General features: G+C 41.8%; 1 protein-coding gene across 3 annotated transcripts in view; it reads left to right on the forward strand.

Annotated features, from left to right (window-relative positions):
• Window positions 1-24,330, forward strand: part of LOC138214315 (ephrin type-A receptor 7-like) — a 195,028-nt gene extending 170,698 nt beyond the window's left edge. The window contains exons 9-19 of one of the 3 annotated variants that reach the window (XM_069175830.1): window positions 4,781-4,909; window positions 7,436-7,491; window positions 11,444-11,569; window positions 12,612-12,797; window positions 16,396-16,457; window positions 16,970-17,086; window positions 17,482-17,568; window positions 17,994-18,146; window positions 20,617-20,807; window positions 20,899-21,063; window positions 21,829-24,330. In XM_069175830.1, coding sequence (XP_069031931.1) covers window positions 4,781-4,909; window positions 7,436-7,491; window positions 11,444-11,569; window positions 12,612-12,797; window positions 16,396-16,457; window positions 16,970-17,086; window positions 17,482-17,568; window positions 17,994-18,146; window positions 20,617-20,807; window positions 20,899-21,063; window positions 21,829-21,943 — 1,387 coding nt within the window. In that variant the 3' untranslated portion in view covers window positions 21,944-24,330. The remainder of the gene's footprint in view (window positions 1-4,780; window positions 4,910-7,435; window positions 7,492-11,443; window positions 11,570-12,611; window positions 12,798-16,395; window positions 16,458-16,969; window positions 17,087-17,481; window positions 17,569-17,993; window positions 18,147-20,616; window positions 20,808-20,898; window positions 21,064-21,828) is intronic. The other 2 variants (XM_069175831.1, XM_069175832.1) reach the window with 2 other exon arrangements.
• Window positions 24,331-25,315: the final 985 nt, after the last annotated feature.

A 25,315-nucleotide genomic window follows, 5' to 3' on the forward strand; every position in this document is an offset into this window, starting at 1 on the left:
TTAATTTGAGATAAGGGCTTTTAATTTGAAACAGGGGCTTTTAATTTGAGATGAGGGCTTTTAATTTGAAACTAGGGCTTTTAATTTGAGATGAGGGCTTTTAATTTGAAACAGGGGCTTTTAATTTGAAACTAGGGCTTTTAATTTGTAACACATACAAGAAGTCAAACAGTAGTGAGTCAGTCACTCTCTCACTCACTCAGTGACAGACATGTGTGTTTGTAGGCCTGGCTCAGACAATGATTTTATCATCGCTATAGTGTATCTTGTCATTTAGGTCCATGTTTTATTCAGCTGAAAGCGCGATGAGACATTTCTGCTTTCTGTTCCAACTATTTTGCTCTTTAACTCCTGTCCAACTCTATATCCTGCCAGCTCGCCTCATACATGCAGACACAGACGCACACACACATTTAGCAGTCTTACTGTATACTTCACCACACACACATGCAAGCGCATGAATAAGGAGCACAACATCTATTCACACAGTTGCAGTCATGGCTACATGTTTGTTTTGTGTGTTTGTTTTGTTTTTTTCATTTCATTTGGCTGCCATTTAGCTGATGTCTGTCCAGGGAGATTTTTTTCAGATACATCATGGGAACATTTGTTTGTATAGTTTGTGTGCACTCTCTTTATTTCGTCTACGCACAGACAGAGATCCACATTGATGCTGCGTCTCGGCCACATGAAGTAAAGCCGGCCTTTTCCACAGGTCACGCCTATCGTATCTGTATAAAGAGTGGGCTGTGATATAGATGCCACCAATTCGAGATCCACACAAAGAGGACAGTGTAGAATCATCCCGGTGTAGAAAGGGATTCTATTCATCCTCAGCAGCACAGCATGAATTGATAGATGTCAGTCAAACACCTTTAAAGGAATATATGGGAATAGATGTCATCACAGTCTCACACATACACAGTCATATACAGACAGTGTAAACACAGAATATGCAGAAATGTGCTTATTCTCACTACACACAACCTCACACACACACACACACACACACACACACACACACACACACACACACACACACACACACACAGTATTTCTTGCAAAGTATTTAAATACATTCTTGCTTTGAGGAAAGGCAGCATCATCTCTTCATGCACGGCCTAGCAGTGAATAATAATCCTTATCTTTCTCTCCTTTATTTCTATCGTGCATTCATTGCAAGTGGTCTCTATTGTTCATCCCTGCTGGACCATTAACTAGCTCTTCATGTTTTGCATAGAGACAAAGAGGGAATGGTTTGATGCCTCAATTACGATGCTCATGTTCGCAAAGACAGCCAGCTCCCAGCTATGACTGGAGGGACTCAGTGACATTGATCTGCCCGCTCACACACACACACACACACACACACACACACACACACACGCACACACACACACACACACACACACACACAGACACACACACGCAAATGAGGCACGGGCATGAGAAGTCAAACGCATTACTGCCATGCATGCACATTTATGGATGTGCACACGGAGGCTTTGCACAATCCTTAAACTCACTTTATTTTTCACTTTTAATGGAAATTATCTGTAAAATGTACATGTAATTTGGTTCTCTGTTATCTTAATTTATCCATGTTGCTGTTTGTCTAAAGTGCGTAATACTCAAGAAAATGACTTATCTGTTGTTTTCTATGACATTTCATGTATTGGCATCAGCGGACTCGCAAATGGCTGATTGCACAATATGTTTGCCACTTAAACAGTTGCAATATTCAGCTTTTCTCCCCCAGTTTGCACGTCATAGCTTCTGTACTGACTTTTCCTCCCGTGTTTGGTGTATTTATAGACCAAAGTCCTGAGTTTCGTCCAACCAATTGTCCAATACACAATTGTAGTAAGTCTACTAGCAAATAAAAGGTTAAAAAAAATAAGTATATATATATATATATAAACATTTATGAAACAGAAACCCCTATTTTATTTCACCAATTTCGCTTTAAAATCATTTTACAGCTCAATTGATTGTCAGCATTGATGCTGGCGATGACTAACCGATTGTTTCAGCTCAGTCATGATACAAAATAATATCGAAACACATCAGCAGACCATCAGTTTTTACTTTTATGTGTCACATTACAGTGAAATACCTGGAAAATGAACTCTTAGACAGAAAATAGAAAGACCTCATCTTGAAGCTATGCTTTCACACACACACACACACACACACACACACACACACACACACACACACACACACACACACACACAGGATCCACTGGTGCCTGACAGAGTTTGATTGAGCCAGAGTTCCAGAGCATTGCCCAAACATTCTCCAGGAAGCCCAGGCTTGACTGGTCAGTGCGAGGTTGTTTACCCTTCACCGGCCACACCAGCGTGTATGCGTGTCTTGTGATTCAGTGGGTTTTGTGTGTGTGTGTGTGTGTGTGTGTGTGTGTGTGTGTGTGTGTGTGTGTGTGTGTGTGTGTGTGTGTGTGTGTGTGTATTCGTCTTATGTCTGGTGAGTGAGCTACAAGTTATCAGGAGTGGGAGACGGAGGAGAGTTCAAGAAGAAAGGAGGAAGCAGGAAATTAAAGCAGAGGGTCATTTCATAGGGCCAGTGACACTCGGTGACACACAGTGACAAAGAAAGTGGGATTCATGGGGAAAAAATGAGAGTGGGGAGAGTTTGGTAAGCCAAGAGAAAAGGTCTCAAGCTCAGCAGTGTAGTTTCCTCCAGTGCTGCCATCTAAGAAAGTCCACAAACAAATGTTAAAGTTGACATTTTTTCTCACTTTTGAAATGGTAAGTGATCCTACAACTACAACATCTTTATTTGTATGAAAAAAAAAAAACATTCACATGCCCAAAGGAGGAAATGCATATGTGTCAGCAGGGATCATCCTAGTAAAGCAACTCACCAGAAGAAAAACAAATGTGTCACTGTTTGAAATCTTACAAATTAGCCATATTAATGAATACAACTTATGATGGATAAAATGGCTTTGTGAAATTCCTAAATTTCCCATGTATTTTTCCCCATACATAAATCTCTGCTGCCCTATTTCCTGTCTGCTTCATTTTACCTGTCAGTTAGGATTCTGTTCCTGCTCTCTCACCCATTATTCATATCATTTCCATAACTGCACTTTGTTCTGGAGGATAAGTCAGGTATAGAGTAGAAAGAGATCGCAGTGAATAGGCTTCATTTACATGGAATCTGTCCTTTTTTTTTGCTTTGAAGTTCTCTCCTGAAAACACCAGCGAGTTGGCTGCATATGTGATAACTCTTTAAAAAAAAAATGAACAGAATATTAAGATGCATAGCAGTAAGGCCGGTGCTAACTGTGTCATCCAAAATCACGATTACTTGAGAGGGTAACATCCCACGTTCCCATGCAGAAGATAGACTGCGCTCCATCTCCTCGGATGTTTCTATGTTTGTTCCAATGTTGGGTGCCAGACACGGCAACTTGGCCAATAAGATGCAGCTCAGAAAACTAATTTCCTGCTCTCAGTTGTTAAAAAGTATGATTAGGAAGTGTACCATTAAAACATGGTAAAATCGTCAGATATAACCAACCTGAGCTATTTGACCAAACTGAAGTAAATCCAATAATACATATTCCCAGTTGACAGTAGTGCTGTTTAGCCATGTAGACGGTTTAAAGAATGGGATTCATGGTGACATTCTGTATTTATTTGACAACAAACTCCATTGAAAGATGAAAACCAACAAGCAGTTGATCCTTCAAACAAATATAGCCTGTGTTGCCAAAGCTTTAAAAAAAGCATTTTTTTTTGTGTGTGCCAGAGAGTTCCCCTGTTTTCCAAAAGCTATTAAAAACATGTCAGTGAGCCTCATCGTGGCAGTGGGTGACGTGTTCCTTCATTACAAACACTCTAGTTTAATTTGAGTTAGTCCCACATACACAGTCCTGCTGCTGAAAGTACTCACGAGAACCAAATCAGCAGCGGAAAACAGTCCCGAATAAAAATGGCATTTATTCTTGGTTAAAACCATTTGCTAAAAACAATGTCCAACTATATCATAAAATGATTCAGCCTTTTAGAAATGTAAAACTCTTTCTTTTTGACCACTTTTTTAAAGATTTAAATCTTCAATAGGAACATATGGGTTTCGGCTGCACAGACAAGCAAGAAAAGTCATAAAGTGAGTGAAGAGAAATATCACTAGCTTTAAAATTCATGTTTTGTTTGCAAAGTTATTGCCATGCACATAGCAACAGAAAATGTTTCTTTATTTGGGTAAATTTGCTCTTTAACTTGAAAACATTCAATTTTAGTTTCCATTAATTACATTCATCGATTCAGTCAAAGACTTAAACTACAATGGTATGTCTTGCCAAAATTGACATTTGATGAAGCTGACAGTGACAGAATTTGGCCAAAAATGTCTGTGTCTGGCATTCACACATTTTTTTTCTGCCATCTGGTTCTTCAGTAGTGTGAAATGTAGAAAATTGGTCCAAATCGCTATAAATTCTAGTTTAGAGGGGTTTAATAGACTGCAGGGGACTTTTTTTTTTTTTTTTTTTTTTTTCAAACTAGAGAATATACAGTATGCTTTCACAGGAATGTTAATCTATGATTATTTTATCATTTTGCATGTGTTCTTGGTAGCATCCACCTGATTCCAATGATTAGAAAGATTAGATTTGACAGAAATCTATCCATCAATCCAAAGTTGTGTTTACTGACCATATTTTAAAGTATAATAATAATCCAAAAAAATTTAAAAAAAAAAGAGCCAGGATTGACATGGGCACCTCCCTCCCTTGTTTTCTTCCCAGCAGCGTCTGCTCGGGCTCTTCCAATGTTACTCCTGCTAGCGTGGTGCTGCTCTCGACCTCCTTCTCCACTCTTCCACCTCCTCCTCCTCTTATTTCTCCTCTTCCTCCCTTCACACAGCTGATGCCCAGGTACACTGGCATGTCTCCACTCCCCTTCCCCCCTGCTCCTGTTTTCTCCACTTCTTCTCTCCTTCCCTCACATCCCTCCCAGTTCTCCACTTTTTGCTCCTTCCACGCTTCTTTTTCTTCTTTCTCGAGCTTTCCTCATACAAAGAAATTGATAATAAGCCCAAACCATTTTCTTCTTCTTCTTCTTTTTTTTTTTTTTCTTTTTTTGTCAAGCTGTTTGGACCAATTTTATTTATATCCTCATGAATGTGCTCTGCCACAGGGGACACTTACCGTTGAATTCATACCCCAAAAGAAGCGACCCTCCAAAGAGAACTACTTTGCATCTGCTATTTCATTTTTGTCACATCTGTGACATTTCAAAAGAAGTAACAGAAATGGAATCAAGTCATGAGATTTTTTTCCTTTATTCATCCCTGCCAATTATTCTTCCTCCTCTTCTTCATTATTTCCCTTCTCCAAGACCTGATTGGCCTGCTTGTTCCTTTACTGTCTATACTGTACCGCTTGTATGTTACTATATTATTAGTATACTCCCACTCTGCATTTTGCTCAGCTTTGTCACTCTCTTAATTTATTTAGCTGCAGTTTTTTGTTTTTTTTGCCACCTTAATCTTTAGTATGCATGCTTTCTTTTTCAATTTGCATCTTCCTCTGCCTTCAGCCATTGTATGGGCTATAATGTGTGCCTCTTCAAGCTCATCTTCTTTGCATACTCTTCTCCCCAATTACCCTCTTACTCGCAGCCTCTTATTTTTGTGTCACTTCCGCTGCCTCTTCTTATCACATTTTCTTTCTCAATGGTTTATCCCCTGCTTTGCCCTCTCTCCCCTTGCCATGTTCTCTCCATTTGCTCCTTTACCTCTACCCCCCCCCCCCCTTTAGTCTCTTGCATCTTGTTTCTCTCGGTACCATCATGCCCTCCGTCCTCATCTCCCTCCCTGCTCCTCGTCCACTGTGCTCCCCTTATCTATTAATTCTTGTCTCCTCTCCCCTGTCTGATATCTCCTGCCCTGAGGAGTTGCTGCATGTGTCTGCCGGTGTGTTTTGACAGACAGGGTCCCGACCTTGTCTCAGACCCTGCTGCTGCACAAGCTGAGGAATGTGTCAGCCTCACCCTCCGCTACGTCTCCCGTCTTACAAATACTCGCAGGGACAAGCACATGCAAAATAGCAGATTCCTGTAAATGCACGCACTCGCACGCACGCACACACACACAAACACACACAAGCGTTTGTGCATGCACACTCGTTGCAAACTCCCACACGCAAATATTCCCACGTGCATACATGAAAAGAAGCTGGCGCGAGCACACGTACACATGCAACGCAAGCCTGTCAGGCTCTCTCTGTAAACTTCCTCTCAGCTGTGCACTGGTTTTTGTGTGATCTGCTGATTTGCTCTGACATTCACATTAACACATGGCCCCCCGGAGCAGATATAATATTTCTTTTAAACACAACCACACTCGACACGCACAGGTCTTTAGACACCTGCGCGGGCGCTCTCGTTTACTGACTTTCACAGTCTGCCTCAATGTCACGAGTCCTTATAGTCTTAACTTTGGCATGTTGTGATTGGAGCTTCTTTGCTGAAAACATTCAACACAACTAGCCATAATAGGAATGTTCTATGTTTACTTAATGATAATATGCTTGCAGATATAAATGCATTTACAATTAGTCCTAAATCCCACAGGAAAAAAAAAAAAAAAATTCTGCACAAAAAGCTTTTCAGACTGGAGTTGGAAAAAAACCCTCAATGTGTTTTTATGACCTCGTATTGCACATGCAGATCTGGAAAATATTTAGAATAAATTTCATTTTAGCATCTCTTTGTCAAAAGAACCTTTTGACATAATGTAGATTTTACCCTGAATACTTTTTTGGGTCTTGTTTTTCATCCCTTTCTCTAATCCAAATAAGCAGGCGGTGCTTGCTAGCCCGAAAGATTGTTCATCACCTTGTAATCTGTCACTTACAGTGTGTGTGTGTGTGTGTGCGTGTGCGTGTGCGTGCGCGTGCGTGCGTGTGCACATGTACGTGTGCATGTGTCAGCCAAGTTTCCTTCTAAGCCGAAAAGCCATCAGCAGTGAGATCATACCAAGCGCTCTCTTCTTTACACCCCCTGTGGTGGCAGAGGATGAAAGAAAAACAGTGTGCGCACATACATGGACACAGCAGAGTCGCCCAAGTGTGTATGCGTCTTCACTTCTTGCATAAAAAGTCACTAAAGGTGAAAAAAACACCTTTGACTCGCTCAGTCAAACAGGCAAGATTTCTGCTCAGTCTCGGATCTTTTTGTCGCTCATCAATGCCATCACGTCAGGGGCCTCTCCGAATGCCTCTCCGTGGCCTCTCTCAACTATCAATACTATTGTCGCTTTCTCTCATCTGACAGCTATTGCACATCGAATACAATCTATTATGTTGCAAGATAAACAGCATCTGAAGCTTGTACGTTGCCTGTGTCTGCCAAGTGGGATAAAAACACTGTCTGATGGCTGTCTTTGTTTCTCTTCACAGACAATGCGGCTACAGCAAAGCATCTCAAGAGGGAGACGAGGAACTTTACTTCCAGTGTAAGTGACAACAGTGATTACTCTATTATATCACTCTGTTATATATATATGTGTGTGTGTGTGTGTGTGTGTGTGTGTGTGTGTGTGTGTGTGTGTGTGCGTAAAAACCGTGCGGGTAAGGAGGAGGAATCTGGAAAACGGAGGCTTTGTCTTTTCCCTGGCATGTGCTGGAATGCGTGTGAACACACACATGCGTGTAACATTACAGATGACTTTTGAGGCATTAAGTAGCACCACGGCATTAATTCTTAATTCTGAGTGCATGCTTAGCTGACTCTGAGCACACCGACACGCTCCATTAGGTGGTGTGTGCGGCAAAGTTTGATGGGGAGAGATTGAAATCTGGAGGAGGGGAGAGATAAAGAGCCGGAGATGAGGAGGGGAGGCGGGGAGGCAGGGAGGGGGAGGTGAATTGGGAAACGGGGGATAAAAGCTGCTGAAACAAGGCAGGCAGCAGCAGCAGCAGCAGAGAATGCGCTTCACAAACAGGATGTGAAACGTTGTTGTTGTCGTCTATCATGTCGTACACGGTTGTAAATGCTTCTTTTTTTTTTTAACCTCTGGTCACAAAGCTCTCACCAAGCTTTTTGTTTGACAGTAACAGAATGAAACTAGTTTGTCATATCTCATCCTGTTTGTGTGTAACGTGTGCGTGCCAGTGCTTAATGTGGGGGATGTGTGTGTCGTTTTGGAGCTTTTTGTGTGTGTGTGTGTGTGTGTATGCATACACAAATTTGTAAAAAAAAAAAAAAAAATCAGTCTGTGTTTGTATGTGTGTGTGTGTGTGTGTGTGTGTCCGTGCATGCTCATTTGCGTTGTTTAATCTCCCAGCATGCTGAGCCCTCTGGAGAGGTTTGGAGCACTATGCCTGATGAATAATGAGCGGAAGCCATGCGGCTGGGAATTAAATCTGCCCAAACAAAGACATGCCAACAGCTGACAAGCACGCAATACATACAGAAACACACCCACACACACACATATATTTTTGGCCTGATTTTGAGAGGCGCACACACCTTTCTATGTAGAACACGGACACTTGTATAAATAGAAGCAAAGGCACATTTCTGTTCTCATTACCCACCACGAAGTCCACTTCCTGTTCCCTGAATGTGGTCTCTCGTGGTGCTGCTGTTTTGCCTCGTCAGAGCAGAGGAAGGGTGCAAAGTAATGTAAAAAAAAAAAATAAAACTCCCATATGTTCGCCTGCCTGACTCTTAAAACACATTCTACGGCCATATATTAACACGGAAGGACAGGGAGAGAGCGAACGCGTGAATAAATGAACGCGCGAGTGATAAAGTAGAGGAAGAAGAAGAAGAAGGAGGGGAGAACGGACGGCAAATGAGTAAGAAGGGGTAGAGGGATGGTGTGAGAGGAGGCGAGTTGACAGAGAAGGACAGACTCATCATAAGTGACACTGCTCCTAACATTAGTTTTATGTCAGAGTGTGTGACCTAGAAACACGCAGTCGGGGAGGGAGGGAGGGAGGGGTCGGGCCTCAAGACTCATCTTCGGTCTCCATTAATAGACCAGTTTCAGATACGATCCGCAGTCTGATTTCATGCGAGAGCGAGTGAAAGTGTCGAGGGAAATGAACGGCGGAAGATACGACGGCATGATGAAGAGTTTGTTGACTTTTTGTCCAAATTATTATTTTTTTTTTTAAAAAGAACATATTTGTGGCGGAGCATCAAATCTGTGATCCCGCTGAATGTTATGCAGCCGAATGTGAATATGTTTCGGTTTTCCCTCAGTCGCTCACGGCGACGCCACAGTTAACCCTGAAAGTCATCTGCCAACGAAGCGCACGTCTGTGTGTGTCACGTATATGTGTGAACGTTTGTGGCCATTTTCAGCCTATATTTTTCATTTTATGAGACATGTCTGCGTCCCCTTTTGTGTGTGTTTGTGTGTGTGTGTGTGTGTGTGTGTGTGTGTGTGTGTGTGTGTTGGGGTGTGTGTGTACGCACGCTCGCATCTTACAGCTGGTTTTAATGGCAACAGCTGTGTTTGAAAAATCCTGTTCGACAGAAAGGGGTCTTCAATCCTCCACTGAGCTCAGGCCTTAAATAGAAAAGGTTTCATTTGCTTCATAATTGCACTTTTGGCTTTTTTTTTTTTCTTTTTTTTTGTGGATGCGTGTGTCTCCACACAAACATGTCTCTGAGTGTTTTTGTACAACACAAGAAAGTGTGTGTGTTTGTGTCAGATCAATAAGCCGTTATGAGTCAGCCAGTAAACGATCCCTCAGGTCGATCCGGAGCTGTAATCACATTTCAGAGCCTCGGTTCTGCTTTTGGGAGGAACCACCAGGCCCTTTCCTGGAAGATTAGCTTTAACATGTAATAACAAGGGTCAAAGGTCACCTAATTGAGAGTTATACCCGGCCGGATAATGGTTATTGGCTACGTCCTGGCAAGTTTATTCGCTAGTTGTTAGTGTTCAGTAAATACAACAGGCAGCTGATAAGGGAAACAAGAGACTCATTGAAAAAAGCAGGTAGTGTTTTCTTTTGTTGTGTTGTGTACAGCCACAACACTCAATATCACTTTCATTTCTAAATGTCAGCTGAAGTTTCCTATTGTTGGGTCTCATTAGTGTCACGGTGGGGATTTTGCAGAGGCCCTTGAAAGAAATTAGGCAAAGCTTTTCTTTACGTGTCGGGAAAAGGAAAATTATTCTATGTTGAGTTCAGACTCTATTTTTGTCTGAATTCTTTGTAGCCCTGAACACATCCTTTATTGAACCTACTACAATATTCATTAAATGTCACACTGTGGTTTGCCGCTATATGATGATATTATTTTTAGATCTCTTTTTGCTGAGGTTCCTAATCTGTCTTTTTTTTTTTTTTTAAACTAACACTCTAAAACTAACAACAAAGCATGCATGCCAACTACAAGCACCATGACACTTGGTTTCTCCGCCTCAGCATTTTAAAGTCTATTATGCTTGTCCCAGTTTCTGACTGAAGATTGTTTTGCGTTTGTGCGTGTCTCTTGTTTTGCATATGTGTGTGTGTGTGTGTGTGTGTGTGTGTGTGTGTGTGTGTGTGTGTGTGTTAGAGAGATAACATTTTGAAGCAAGTAGAAAAGACAAAAAGCCTTGCGGAAGAGCCCTGTGATCTGAGTAAAGCCTTGTGGAGGAAACCCAAAGTCAGACTCGAGCACTCGGAGCCTTTGATCTCCGTTTTTCTCTGGAGTTTGCAAGGTCAAAACAAATAAAAACGGAGAGGTGGGCGAGTTAACAATACAGAAATTTAAGCATTTTCTGTCTTTTAAATGAAAGAAATAATCAGAACATGTTTTTTTAATATTTATTTTGCATCATGGGTTATTTTATGTGAATTATAACCTCGAATAACTGAACTTTCCAATAGAAACCCGCAGTTATATTGGTGTTTGACAGCAGAAAGTACTCTCAAACATCAATGAAGGCTGGCATTGATTTCCATCTCTGGATCAAAGAGCAAGATGTTTTCGCGAGACGCAACATTTTGAGTTAATGTTCAACAATCATAGAGAGAGCAGTTCTCTGTTGAAGGAGGCCGAGGCATCCTTTTCTCCGCTGATGGTCGCCTCAATGGAGCACAAAGTGATGCAGACATCTGAAATGTTTTCCTTTGTCTTCAGAATGGGGCTCTTCGAGGGCCACGGCCATGTCTTTACACTCACAAAACAAATGTGTACGAGCAAATAAATACAGCTGGGGAGCTGCAGCTGTATTTATATCCTCGTTCACAGTTTAATGCTCTCTGACTCTTGAGTGTGGTTCATTTTGTGTCTCATGTAAACATGTTGCTTCTGGGTGCCTCAGACTTTTATGACGTGTTTCTTGACATGCATGTGAACCATAATTTACGCCGTGCCTTGTCAGATGTGGAAATGTCTTTCAAATGTTTCTGAAAGTTGTTTCTTCACTGCATATTTCTGTGTGTATGCCTTTCTAGTTAAGATCCCAACAAGGAGGACCTACATTGACCCAGAGACCTGCGAGGACCTGCTTCAGGCTGTGCACGCCTTCGCCAAGGAGCTCGACAACTCGAGCATCAAGATAGAGAGAATTGTGCACACGGGTACATATTTATACATGGGGATAAAACAATTGAATTAAGTTAGGAGACTTGTGAGAGACAAAATTAAAAAGAATGCAAAGCAGCAAAGGCTTAAATCTCCCTGCTTCATATATTCTACTGGAGGTCAAGCTTCAAAACCTCGGGACCGTACGTTTCCCATAATGCAACCCAATTGCAACTTTTATTAGACCCACGCTGCCTGATAAATAGATTTATCCAAGGCCACATCCAATGTTCAGTCTGCGTTAACTTTTTGAAGTCTAAAGCCCACGTTGAGATAACTCCTATTGTGTCAGACTTGGGAAATCTCCCTGAAGCGCTACAAAGGCCATTTTACAAATGTTCTCACCGGCTGCGCTCCCATGCATTTTAAGCAGAATAGATTCACATCCCACTGGGTGTAGACAAATGTAATTGTATGCATTAATGATGACATATTTTTCTGTAATAGAAATAAAAGCAACCATATTTTTAACCTAGCTACTATACTACTTTTACCAAACGATGGATATAATGATTATAAGATAAGTTGCAGTATGAGCGAAGGAAGCAAACCGAGTCGGGACTTTCCTCCATCCGCTCAGTGCAGCCTTGCACTTTCCCTTGACCTGCCTGGAGACAAATTGGAGAAACCAGTTCAATCAGTCGGGAAACTTACTGATCTTTGCCAAAATCGTGCTCCACTGTTACATCGGCCTTGTCTCTACTTGATGTTTCACGGTTTCACCTGCACCCTACCCCATCTTTGATCTCTCTTTGATCCCTTTGTATTTCATGTCTCTCTCTCTCTCTCTCAATAGTGTCTGTCCATTTGCGTCATCCCTTCCTCTTCCCAATATGTTAGTAGGATTCTGCTCCAACCTTCCTCTCTCTCTCCCTGTGATCCCTCCCCTCCCCCCCTCCGCCCCCCGTCTGTGTAACCCCTATTAGTTTATTCTCGCTGTCTCTTGATCTTTTCTATAGTCTCACCTGCACCTTACCCCTCTTGTTTTGCATCAGTTAATAGCGATTGTGACCTCTGCTTGTCTGTCTCCCCCCACAGGTGACTTCGGGGAGGTGTGTCGCGGCTGCCTTAAGCTGCCCAGTAAGAGAGAGCTGCCTGTGGCCATTAAGACATTAAGGGCCGGCTGCTCTGATAAACAGCGCCGCTCATTTCTGAGTGAGGCCGGCATCCTGGGGCAGTTTGACCACTCCAACATCATTCGGCTGGAGGGCGTCATCACCACCGGTAAGGAGAAGGGTTGGAGGGGGGGAGGGGGGGTGTTGGAGATACTGAGCAGAAGGCAGGTTGGGAATTTGGCAATACCTCTGGGAAATCCAAATGGGAAAACAATGGAAAGTGGGTGAAGATGAAAGGAAGCACAGAGAGGGAAGAAATCCAAGGATCAAGGGAGAAATGTGACAGTTTGAGCACCTCCAGTGTCATATAGGGTCTTCATTATCTCTATTGCACACACAAGAAGGGAGGCTGTGAGAAGGTGGAAGCGGATTTAAAATAGGGGGATTGGACTTTGACCATTTCTATATCACACATGCAGAGGGGGTCATCACTTTTGGTGAAAGGAAAGAGCAAAAAGGCAAACGGACAGGCGAAGAAAAAGGATTGGGAAGAGCACTAGGACACTGCGACGACTTTAATATCACACACGTGGAGGGGGTCAACGCTCGCAGCTCAAAAGTTTGAGGAGTAGAGAGCGGGGTGGATGGATGCCATATATGCGAGCGGCAGCCGAGCTACATCAAGGCCCATTTTCCCGCTGACAGATAACAATTGAGGTCCAAGAGCGAAAACAGGATGGAAGGAGGAGGAGAAAAAAAAAAACTTGAAGGGAGGAGACGGAGGAAAGAGACATGAGACAGAGAAGATGAGGTAGAGGTTAATGGGAGTGGCAGGTGAAGGGAGAAGCTTTAAGGAGTTTGTGAAGTTTTTGTTCCTGCCGCAGTGATGCTGTGTGTGTGTGTGTGTGTGTGTGTGTGTGTGTGTGTGTGTGTGTGTGTGTGTGTGTGTGTGTGTGTGTGTGTGTGTGTGTGTGTGTGTGTGTGGGCGGGCGGGCATCGTGCTCCAACACACTCTGTGCTCAGTAGGATGGCAGCAGATGTGCAGGGTACAGTAATTGGTGCAAGAGACCCAGCGGGGCCCTGAGATACACTCCTATCACTCCCACCATCATGCACACACACACACACACACACACACACACGCTTGGAGACTACTCACACACACACACACACACACACACACACACACACACACACACACACACACTCACACACACACAAAGGCAGTCCCATATGCTCACTTTCTCTTTCACTATCTTTGACACACACACACACACACACACACACACACACATACACACACACACACACACACACACACACACACACACACACACACACACACACACACACACACACACACACACCTGCTTGCTTGCTTGCATCCTCACTTGGCATGAAATCACAAACAGTACACACACACACACACACACACACTCTAACAGCATGGGGGCGTGCCACATGCGGTTAGGCTACAAATCACTTGCTTTAAATCACTTACCCCCCCGACCAGATTCTCACTCAGCCCTCCCTCCCATCCCCCCCAAACACATCTCACTCACTCATAAGTGTGGCCTGTCAACTCAAAAAAGCTGATTTCTTCCCATTTCCTCTTCATCTTCCTTTCTGTTATTGCTGTTCTGCTTAATGCTCTACCTAACCTAACCTAACCTAACCCAACCTGACCTGATAACATCTTAGGTTACACTCGTCATGAGTGTAGCTCCAGGTAGGACTGCTAACTTGATAGCATTAGCATCCTAACTTACTTTCTGTATATACAGGTAGGGTGCTGATATTCTGGTCTGGTTTTCAGCAGTTTGAAGTCAAGGTTTGTCCGTTGATAGCGTATTTGCTTTATTGTGCTTTTTTTTTTTCTTCTTCTTTTTTTTTTTTTTTACAGTCAGGCAACGAGTGTAGTTGTAATGAACTGGAGTAAAGTTCACCTGCGTCCACCAGCTGCTCTGTGGCCGAGGCCCGGGCCCTCGTGAAACACAGACACGCAGCAGAGCAGGGAATCAGACAAATTTACACAACTTAAGTGACTTCCTGTCACTTAAGTTGTGTAAATTTACCAATGCAAGACTGACTCTCACAGAGAGCTGAAATGAAACGCGTGCACAGGAACCAAGTAAATAAATAGTAGTTACCGGACGTAACTGCAGTTCTGAGTATATTCATGTTTTGTTTCTTTCCCGTTGGCGGGGGGATAATGTCAGGGGAAACACTGAAAATGTTGTCTGTCTGATGTGACAGAAAGTGGTGCTCCTGATTTTCTACCAGTTTCTCATTAAATGAGCCCTTGTTTTATTGTACAATAATCATATAATAAATCGTAGTATCCTCCCAGCAAAGAGCTGCGTGCCAGAAACAAAGTGCCTGTGGAGAGAATAAACCGGAAAAGCTGGTAGCAGGGCTACAATGCATAGTTGTACAACAGATATTCACCAAAACAGATCTGTCTTCCTGCAGCACGGTCACCAGCTCAGTCAGAAAACAAGCATGATTGGTTATGATGATGTTTGTCTCTTCCTTTCTCTGAAGTGATATTTTTTTTCACCTTCAATAAGTGGATCTGTCACTTTTCATCAGTTGCTCTGACAAACCGATTGAGTCGATGGAAGAGGCAGATTTCTCACACAAAGTTAGAAACTGTAAAGTGAAGAAAAGTAAACTTTGATTTACAACTGTGTTGAAATCTCCTGATAGCATAATCCGAGGCAGCAGAGTTATTACTCCCTCTCACTTTACACCCTGTCACACGCTGCCTTTCCCATCTCTCTGCATTTCACTCAGTATTTGGAAACATATGTGACATCCTCTGAAACCCAGTATATTTCTATCAGGTAACAACATGACACAAACAATAGAATTCCCTTAACTACGTTCTCGGCTGCAGCGGAATCTATCTGTCACGCCAGCTCTCCGCAAGCCGGTCAGAGCACAGATTCACTCTCCAACTCACATTAATTACATGATGGCTGGCGCGTTATGGCAGCAGCTCTGTGACTCTGTTCCCACAGTGTTATTGGTAACCTTTCCAGAAAGCTTCCCGAGTAGCCCAGTAAAACTGGCAAACAATGAATTATAGATTATGACAGTGCCAAGTTATGATTTTTGTAATATGCCTGGTAAAAAAAAAATCTGCCGGGATTGGTCCCATCACGGGATGTATTTTTAGATATGAAGTTGTTTCCATATCAATCAAGATTTATCCTACTGTCTCAACCTCCCGTCGTCCTCTCCTTCCTTCTCTCCTCCTCAAACTGCTGCAGCCTTATTTTCCTCCTCTGTGCACTTCATAGCACTGCTGGATTCCTGCCATCTGTGCCTTGGCGCAGTGTGTGTCAGTGTGAGCATGCATGCGTCTGTTGTGCACGTGTGATGTATATAAACGTGCATGCTCGGGCTCTGTCGGTCTGTGTGTGTGTGTGTGTGTGTGTGTGTGTGTGTGTGTGTGTGTGCCTGAGTGAGTGCCTCAGGGTCGTTAAACTTGCTGAGACAGCCAGGGCAGCACACAGGTTCTCCTGGCTTCACTACAGTTCACTGGGTGAAGAATGGCTTTGCACAATGCCTGCTGCGCTGCCGAGTAGACTACATTCACTTTATTCGCTCCCCCACTTTTCCCTGCGTCTCTATTACCTCGCTAACACTTTCCTTGTCTCTCCAACCCCCCCCCCCCACCCCCCCCCACCTGAGTTCTCACAATTTGTACCCGGATTTCACTTGTTCATATCATCTTTCATCCTCTTTGTGTCTCTCTTCAGGCAACACCATGATGATCATCGTGGAGAGCTTGTCTAACGGAGCCTTAGATTCCTTCCTCAGGGTAAGCTTTTATGTATTTTTTTTATATTCATCCTAAACGTTCATGCAGATGTTTTTGCTCATTTTCAACTCAAATTTCACAAACAAGGCTTTTTGTTACGATAATCCCTAAATTCACAAATTTTTAAATGCAGTCCTGGGGCGGCAATATTTGTGTTTATTAACTTAATAAGAAACGTTGCATAATTAACAGCATAAATGGAGTGTTTGTACTCAAAGATGCTGTAAGCCTGTGTAAACTGTTACTGTGCCCCTCTGCTACGTGAGCCACTGCGGCGTGGTTTATAATGATATGAATTAATGGACTGTTTGCTTTTATTCTTCAAATAAAGGGATTCAGCTCAGTGGGCACAACATTGTGCAGTTAGAACAGATGTATTCACTTCTTTTCTTTTCTTTTTGATCTCTACATACATACCGTATGCAGACACTGAATCTCCTCCTCATGTTTTATCCACCTTCACAATCTGCTTTACTAAACTGTCATTTTTTTTTTTCCTCCTTTACCCTCAGAAACATGAAGGCCAGCTCAGTGTAATACAGCTGATGGATATGCTGACCGGAGTGGCATCAGGGATGAAGTACCTCACCGAAATGGGCTTTGTCCACAAACGGCTGGCCGCACACAAGGTAAGGGAGCAGGTGGGAGGAGATGATGAAAGACAAGCTGGAGTGTGATGCATGTCTCCGAAATTTCTGCAGGTGGCTTACAGAATAAAATCCATTCTTGATAGGAAAGCATCTCTGACAATCATTCACCTCTAGGTTCTTGACGAGACGATACTGTCAACATTGTTTTGTCGCTTTCAGGTTTCACTGTGGCTTTTTTTTTTTTTTTTTTTTCCTAAAAGAGACTGCAGATGCAGTGGTCACGTTGCGGAAAATGAGGAACATTTGTTCTTGTAAACAATCGATTGTCCCTGGTGCGATAAGAGCTTTGCCAACCAGGGTGGTGAGCTCCCACACTGAGACTGTTTCCCCTCCAAATGTAAGCCATGCTAATCAGTTTGTTTTCCTAATCTCAGGTGCTTGTTAACTCCAACCTCGGCTGCAAGGTATCCGGTTTCAGACCTCTTCAGGAGGACAAGATAGAGGCGATTTACACCACACTGGTAAGACAAAAACACTGAGAAGGACCACTGTGTGGTCCAAACAGGATGTCAACTTTCCTAGATTCTGTATTTTACTTTCAACTTGCCCAATTAATGACTGAAAAAGTGTCTCAATGCCTGCTGGTAGAAAGTTCACACATGTAAGAACTGGTCTGTTTTTTTAATGAGCTTTGGATTCGGTGAGAGTTAACATATCTCATGAGATTCAGGTAAAGTGATAAAATTGAGTTTTCAGGTGGGGAAAAAAAAATATCCAGTGCTTTGTCTAGTTATTTTTGGGTTTCACTGAAGGTGAACCCACCATCCTTTTGATCTGGTGAAAGTATGCTCCACGTTTTTCAAAGAGAGTATCAAAGCTTTACTTTTGTGAACTCTCCATACCCTTTTACTGCTCGTCTTACCTCTCCTTGTTCCCTCTGCTCCAGCATGGAGGGAAGAGTGTGGTGCTGTGGACCGCTCCAGAGGCCATCCAGTACCATCGCTTCTCCTCCGCCTCAGATGTCTGGAGCTTTGGCATCGTCATGTGGGAGGTCATGTCCTATGGAGAGAGACCCTACTGGGATATGGGCAACCAGGATGTAAGTGGAGAGAGAGAGAGAGAGAGAGAGAGAGAGAGAGAGAGAGAGAGAGAGAGAGAGAGAGAGAGAGTCCTTTCCTTTATTCTCTGTTATCCTTTCTTCTCTTTATATATTAATATCCGCACTTTACCATCCTCCCTTTCTCTTTCACCTCCCTCTGATTCTCTTTATCAATGAACTCTCTATCCATGCCCAGCATGGATCTTATTAAAAGAAAGCCAAGAAGCCACAGTACCACTGAGAGCTTTTGCGGGCCCTAAGTCCCCCTCTTTAAGTCTGCATCAGCTCCATGACCAATCCTGTTTTCTCTTAAGGACGCATTGACCCCCTTCTGGTGGCCACCGCCCGTCCCCGAGTGCCATCTTTGCTCTTAAAAGTGTTGAAAATCCCTCCGGAAAAATTCAGCTTCTTTCAGGAAATGTAAAGCACTTGCTATTTCAGGGAAGAGATTGTCCAGCTGATAGGACCCTGCCGCTTGTCACGACCAACCTGTTATTTCCAAGTCAGTGTGGGTGGGTGTTCCGTTCTGCTGTTGTCACAACCTCCTCTTTGTCCTTCAAAAAAAATAAATAAATAAAGGTTGTTTTTCATTCTACTTTTTGAAAGCAGTCGTGCCTCTAAAGTGCACTTGAAAGCATGATGCAAGTTGGCTTAAGAGACAAAATATAGCAGATTTTTCTTTGTGACTATTTTTCATCTCACCAGGCATTAAGTATGATGAAAGATAGTTATATATTTAAGAGTTATTACTGTTCATCAAGTCCAAAAGCTTCATCATGCTAATGCTCTCTCAAATTACTGTCATCATAAAATAATGCCTACACTTTATGCAGGCAGGTGCGTGGTTAAAAAGCAACGGGGCTATTAGCATGTTCCATTTTCGAATGTTCAAAATTATTAATATGCATAAGTTATTCAGCAGGCACAGGAATAGCTGGGTTTTTAAAAAAAAAAAATTTTTTTTTTTTTTTTTTTTTGGGTGCCCTTTCATAAAGCAGAAGAAAGTTTCCTCTCAGCCCGGTTCATATTATCAAACTTTCCAATTGAGAGGGCAAAGGTCAAGCTTGTAGAGCGCCAGGGATATTAATCCACTTTAAATTGATACATTATATCATAACGGAATTGTTGGTCGGGCTGTCCACCTGTGATCCGTCGTGCCCTTTACCTACCGCCTTTGATTAAATGGAAAATGTCAAATGCTGAAAAGCATTTTATGAATGCTCTTTAGTGAGATAGAAGCTTAAGGGCCTGAGAGGACGGTGGAGTGGGGCAGTGGGTGGTTGGGTAAGTAGAGAGAAGAGTGTGTTTTAGGAGGTAATGCTGCTGACGGATGTCATTTTTGTGATTATGCTCCGACTTTATTGCCTCTTTCAGGAGATTGTATTTCTTTAAGTGGTTGAGGAAGAAGAGAGATCACATGTCCTTAGATATACTGAAGAGAGAATCTCTGGCGAGGTGTTATGGTGAATGGTTTTTGAATGGGGACAACATTAGTTTAATGGAGCAGTAAAGAACGTTGGGGAAGTCTGGAGGGATGCTTTCAAGCTTTGCTTTTTGAAGACGGAGAGGTCTCACCGGACCAGATGTAAAATGCAGAGCAGAGATGAATCATTTTCTGAGACGGTATTTAATGGTTTATCTTGAGTGGGTCAGGTATTATAGAGGCATTTAAGAAAGCTGTGATGTTTCTAGTCTGTTTGTTTAATCTCTTATTTCAAACCCGTCTGGATTCAATTTTTTTTTTTTAATTCACAACATATTGTATTATAGGAAATTAAAAAGTTTTGTGCTGATAGGAGCCAAGTTATTGTGATACCCCATCAAATATCCTGTGAAGTGGCACTAAGAGACATTGAATATCCTGCTAAATGACCTTTCAATCTTCACACAGCGTCAGCCAGTTGTTATGGATTTTGGATAGTTCCGTTTTTTTGCAGGCACACCTTCCTTCTCTTTTATAATATTTACATATTTCCTGTACAGTATTAGAGTTGGAGTTGGTTTTGTCCCGACATAAATGCAGATTTGTATTCAGTTTTTATTAGGTTAGCAATATCTCTCTGTGAAATTTGGTTGGTTTTGCAGTCGGTGCCGGTTGTAAGGTCACCTCAAAGGGACAGCTGCTTTACGGAAATGCAAACCGTGCAATCGAACACTGTAAGTGGTGACGAGTAAAATGAAAACACCGGCACCTTTCTGCTCTTGTTTATTTACGTAGGACCGATACTGTCCAAAGGCTTCTATTCTTGGCAACTAAGCAAGTCCACTGCAAAGGAAAAAAAAAAAAAGGGACTTATTCAACTTTTTAAGTAGGACAAAACTTTTCTTCATCCTTATTTACCTCTTCCATCCTGCCCGAGCAGTCACAGAGATGCTCTTTAAGGATGTATTCAATTATATAACAAGTACCGGAAAAAACACGATACTAACTTCTATCCCGATATTACTGTTTTCCTGTTTCTGTACGTAGGTGATAAAGGCCATCGAGGACGGTTTCAGGCTGCCGGCTCCAGTTAACTGCCTTTCACATCTCCATCAGCTGATGCTGGACTGCTGGCAGAAGGAGAGGACAGAGAGGCCCAGCTTCAGCCAGATCCACTCAGCCCTCAGCAAGAGCATTCGCTCGCCTGACGGCATCGGCTCCTCCACCCTGGCACGCAGGTACAGTCGAGTGATATACTCGTCTCAGAAAATGGATGGATTCTACAAATTTCCTCCGTCCAAGCGATCACCCTCATTTGTCCTCCTCCAGAACCCTGAGTTCATCCATTACGCTGGCAGACAGACCTCTCCCCTCCTTCCCCTCCTTTAACTCCGTGGGAGAGTGGCTGGACGCGGTGGACATGGGCCGATACAAGGACAACTTCACCGCCGCAGGATACTGCTACTTGGAGTCCGTGGCACGAATGACTGTACAGTGAGTCGCTTTAAACAACTCTGATTTGGGCTCTTACTCATTCGCAAAGTCACCATTTCTTTAAAAGGTCACAGACACTGAAGCGAGAACTATATAAAAAAAAAAAGACCTAGTGGATAATGTCCACTGTTTTTCTTATTAATATACCTTTAAATCGTTGACTATTTGGTGTTATTTAGTCCTTCATTTTTAGGGGAATGAAGTCAAATATTCTCTAGTTTACTCTAGTCTACTTCTCAATTGTGAAGATTTACTGCTGTCTTAGTCTCGCGTAATAATAAACGTATTTATAGAAACAAGAGTTTATGTCGACATAATTTTGTGTGCGATAAAAGTCGGGGCTTTTTTGTTCATCTGGAAACAATAAATCAATAATGAAAATAACTGTTAGTCGCATCGTCATAATAATTTGAAAAATGATGATATCACTTAAGTTGGAGCACCACTCAATCGTTTGTGAACCAATCAGAATTTAGCAATGTTTAAGCACAAATGTGATGCTAATTATTTATGGCTTATGTTGCCAGGCAACTACCACTAAAAAAATTTTTTATCAAACAACGGTTTCGTTCTCAATGCTGATAATAAATAATAATTGAGGACTTTGACAAACGTTACCTTTAAGAGTTGCTTTAAGAATTTTTTTTTTTTAGGCGCATCATTTTCTCTGTGATCGTGGAGTCATTTTCCCAAGCTGCTGCCATATAATCTACAAAAAAAAAATTCTGATCTGATCTTGGTAAATCTTTATGTCTGTGCCCACAGAGATGTACTGAGCCTCGGCATCACTTCCCTGGAGCACCAGAAGCTGATACTGGCTGCCATCCAGACTCTCAGAGCCCAGGTCATCCAAATGCACGGCCGCGGGGTGCAGGTCTAAACAGTCGACACACCTCGTATCACACTGATGCTGCAGACCTGTACGTGTGTGCAGATGGATGATGAGGTGAAGAAGAGGAGAGAGCTCTTCCAGACTGAAAGATAGATGAGCAGATCTTTCAGCTAACTGCACTCCTCCTTCCCACACTTCCTCATGCCTTCCTTGATTCCTTCCTTCCTTTTTTCAAACAAGTCCTCTTGGCGACAAGCAGTGTTCGTGTCGTGACCGGGGGGGTAGCAGAGGAGTGATGTCATGTGACTTCTTTTTTGTGACCTCTATCTGCACTTTGACCTTCAACAACTGTGCCAGCTCCATCTTACTGGTTCTAGATCAGTGCGTTAAGACAAATGAAATATCGCCTCTCCCAGGTAGCTGAACTCTTGGCTGCGGGAGAGGCAGAGCCGTACTACACTGCAAACACATCGGTTATGGACCACAGCTCAAAGACACAAACACATTTCGAGTGGAATTTCCCTTTACCACAGCATTGATTCACTAAAGACAATATATAGTCAAAGACAGAAACTATTTTACAGGCCTTGATAACTCCTCAGAACTCACCTGATTTCACATCAAACAGGAACTGATTTACTCTGAGGATGCAGAATCATATCATCATATGTAGAAGCTGATCTCATATCAGATGGTACAGAAACATTTCTGAGGATTAAACATGGCTGCAATGTAACCTGTGGTTTTAAAGCAGCAGCTTAGAAAGACTGTGCTGGCCAGCTTAGAGGAGCGAGAAGAGTTGGATGAGGCCTCAAAAAGGTTCAATGAATACAGTTTAGTGCTACATACAGCATATAGATCAGGCTCATGGCATGACCAGAGCCCCAGTGGTTATGTGTGGTGATATATTGTTCTTTCAGGAACATCAGCCTGCTTTTTCCTCGGTCGGGGCTACTGATGGTGAAACAAACGCTGCAGGATACAATTGTAAAGCAAAGGGGTTGAAAATGTGTTTTTTGATTGTTCATGAATTTGTTGTATGTCTCTGTCTCTGTCACTACTCCTCATCGTATTTTCTTTATTCCTTTTATCTTTCTTTTCCTCCATGCTTTCCAATAGTTTTCTTTATGCATTTAAAACATCTAATTTTCCCTTTAGCCTGCTGGATGTCATCTTGGTAACACAATCTTCTTCTCCAAAGGCTCTCTCACTACCATGTTTATTACTCTGTATAGAACTGTGGCCAACTCTGGAAGATGGCCTAATTTAGATATTTATCCATATTTATTATGTTTACAGACTGTAACACAAACCTCTGCAGAGAGAAGGTTAGAAAGGTTTATTTAAAATATTAAAAAAAAAAAAAAAAGTTAAGTAAAGCTTTTTTTGTTTCTGTTCTGTTGCTTTATTATGACTGAGTTTTTACCTGAAAAAATTGTTTTGTACAAAGGAAGTGAGAGGATTTTTACTGTCAGCACACAGTATCTGTGTATTTCTAAACACTGGATTTGCTACAGTTAATTCGAGATTCTTTATCACTGGATTCGCTGTATACATTACAGCGTGTGTGTTGCAGTATGGATAAAGTATTACAGAATGTCACAGATGTTTTATTCTACGTTGCTCTTGGATTGTTTGTTTGATTTTACGTTGCTGTTAATATCATGCTCTGCCATACGATGTGGTTGCACTTTTTCCAGTTAACTCCCACAATTCTCTCTGTACAGTGATCTGACCCACGCATTTTCTGTCCTATTTTAGTGCAGGAGACTTGAAGAAAGAAGTTTATTGGGGCATTATTTGGTTTTCATAGTTTCACAATAGAAGGAAATAGAATTTTTGACTGGAATATTGTAACTGGTTTGTATTTGGTACTAAATGAGTTTGGTTTATTTTCCTTGTACTCTCCTTCTCTCTCTGTAACTGTTTTGTCAAATGAAATGGATTCATATGTCCTTATAGATGTTATCACACACATGTTGACATATCTGAAGAAGCACTCTGATGGTCCCCTTTCCACACGCACACAAGAATACAAAGACAGACACATGGTGTCACCAACACAAAACAAACTGGACCTCATCATCCACAATGAATGAAACTCAAGTTGTTTTCCTCTCTATCCCCCTATTTGTTGCTGTGACCATTATGATATATGTTTAATACTGTAAATATGTATTTGAAAATGCTAAATCTATTTTTATAATTTGTTTGAAAAACAATGTGTTGAATATAATATCTGCTCATTGTGTAAGGGTTTAATTTGTTTGAATTTAGGGCCATGGCCAAGAAATTCTGGTGTTTGGAATATAAAACTGAAAAAAAAAAACGTTTCTTTTTTTGTTAGTTTTTGATGATTTTTACCCGTTAGAAGAAAATCTGATGGCTGTGGCAATATTGAAATGTGTTATTAAAAAATCTCCAATACAAGCAAATGGTTTTGTCCTTGTCTTTAATTTCTGTATTAAATGGAAACTTTCATTTTCGAATGCAGAGCCAAAGTGATTTTAGATTTTAAAAGGTTGTTTAAAGCGCGTGACTTTTACATGGAAATGAACGTCCTTTCAAGCCCCAAATGAGTTCACATGATGCTGATTAAAACGATTATCGCCAAATAAATGTGTATTTTACAGCATAGCTTTCAAATCTGGTGTCTGGTGAGACATTCCCACACTGGCTAGTTGAAAGCAAACTGGTCAACCTCTACGGTAAGATTAAAAAAAAAAAGAGTCATACTATAGCATGTCGTCCAAAATATGATAATAAAAAACAGTCATACTTTAGCATGTTGTCCAAAATATGATAATAAAAAAAAGTCATACTATAGTATGTCGTCGAAAATGTCATAAAAATGTCTTAGTATAGTAGTTGTCAGACGTCAGATAATGACGTCCATAATTTCTTAAAAATTCATTCTGTAATATGTTGTCCCAAAATGTCCTAAAAATGTTTTGGTATAGCATGTCATCCTCAATGTCAAAAAAATGTCATGACAATGTATAATGGAATTTCATTTGTGGCACTCAAAGCATTGAAAAATTACATTTAAAAAAAAAAAAAATCCAACAGCAGCATCTATATTCAGAAATAGACCTTATTCTCTTGACAATCTACTCAGAAGTACCTGAAACACAGTTTCTGGAAAAATACCTGGGATTTTTATTTTTTTTTTTCTTTCTTGCAATACTACACTATCTGTATTGTTAACTTTCACGCTAAGACTCTGGTGTTCAGCTGCGTTCCCTTTGGCAAGACAACGAAACCAAAGGTGAAAGAGTCTAACTGATAAACTCTGCCAATAATCTGTCTATCCTTTAACTCTGCTGCCGGGGCACATAGATGAACTTAAGGCCTTCAGAGCTGACTGATTTCTCTAACCCAAGGCTACCTGGGCTTCTTACACGTATCTGTTTGTTACGA

The sequence above is a fragment of the Embiotoca jacksoni genome, unplaced genomic scaffold (genome assembly GCF_022577435.1).
Source record: "Embiotoca jacksoni isolate LCO1_2020_lvr unplaced genomic scaffold, fEmbJac1.0.p SCAF_7, whole genome shotgun sequence".
NCBI classification, from domain to species: domain Eukaryota; kingdom Metazoa; phylum Chordata; class Actinopteri; family Embiotocidae; genus Embiotoca; species Embiotoca jacksoni.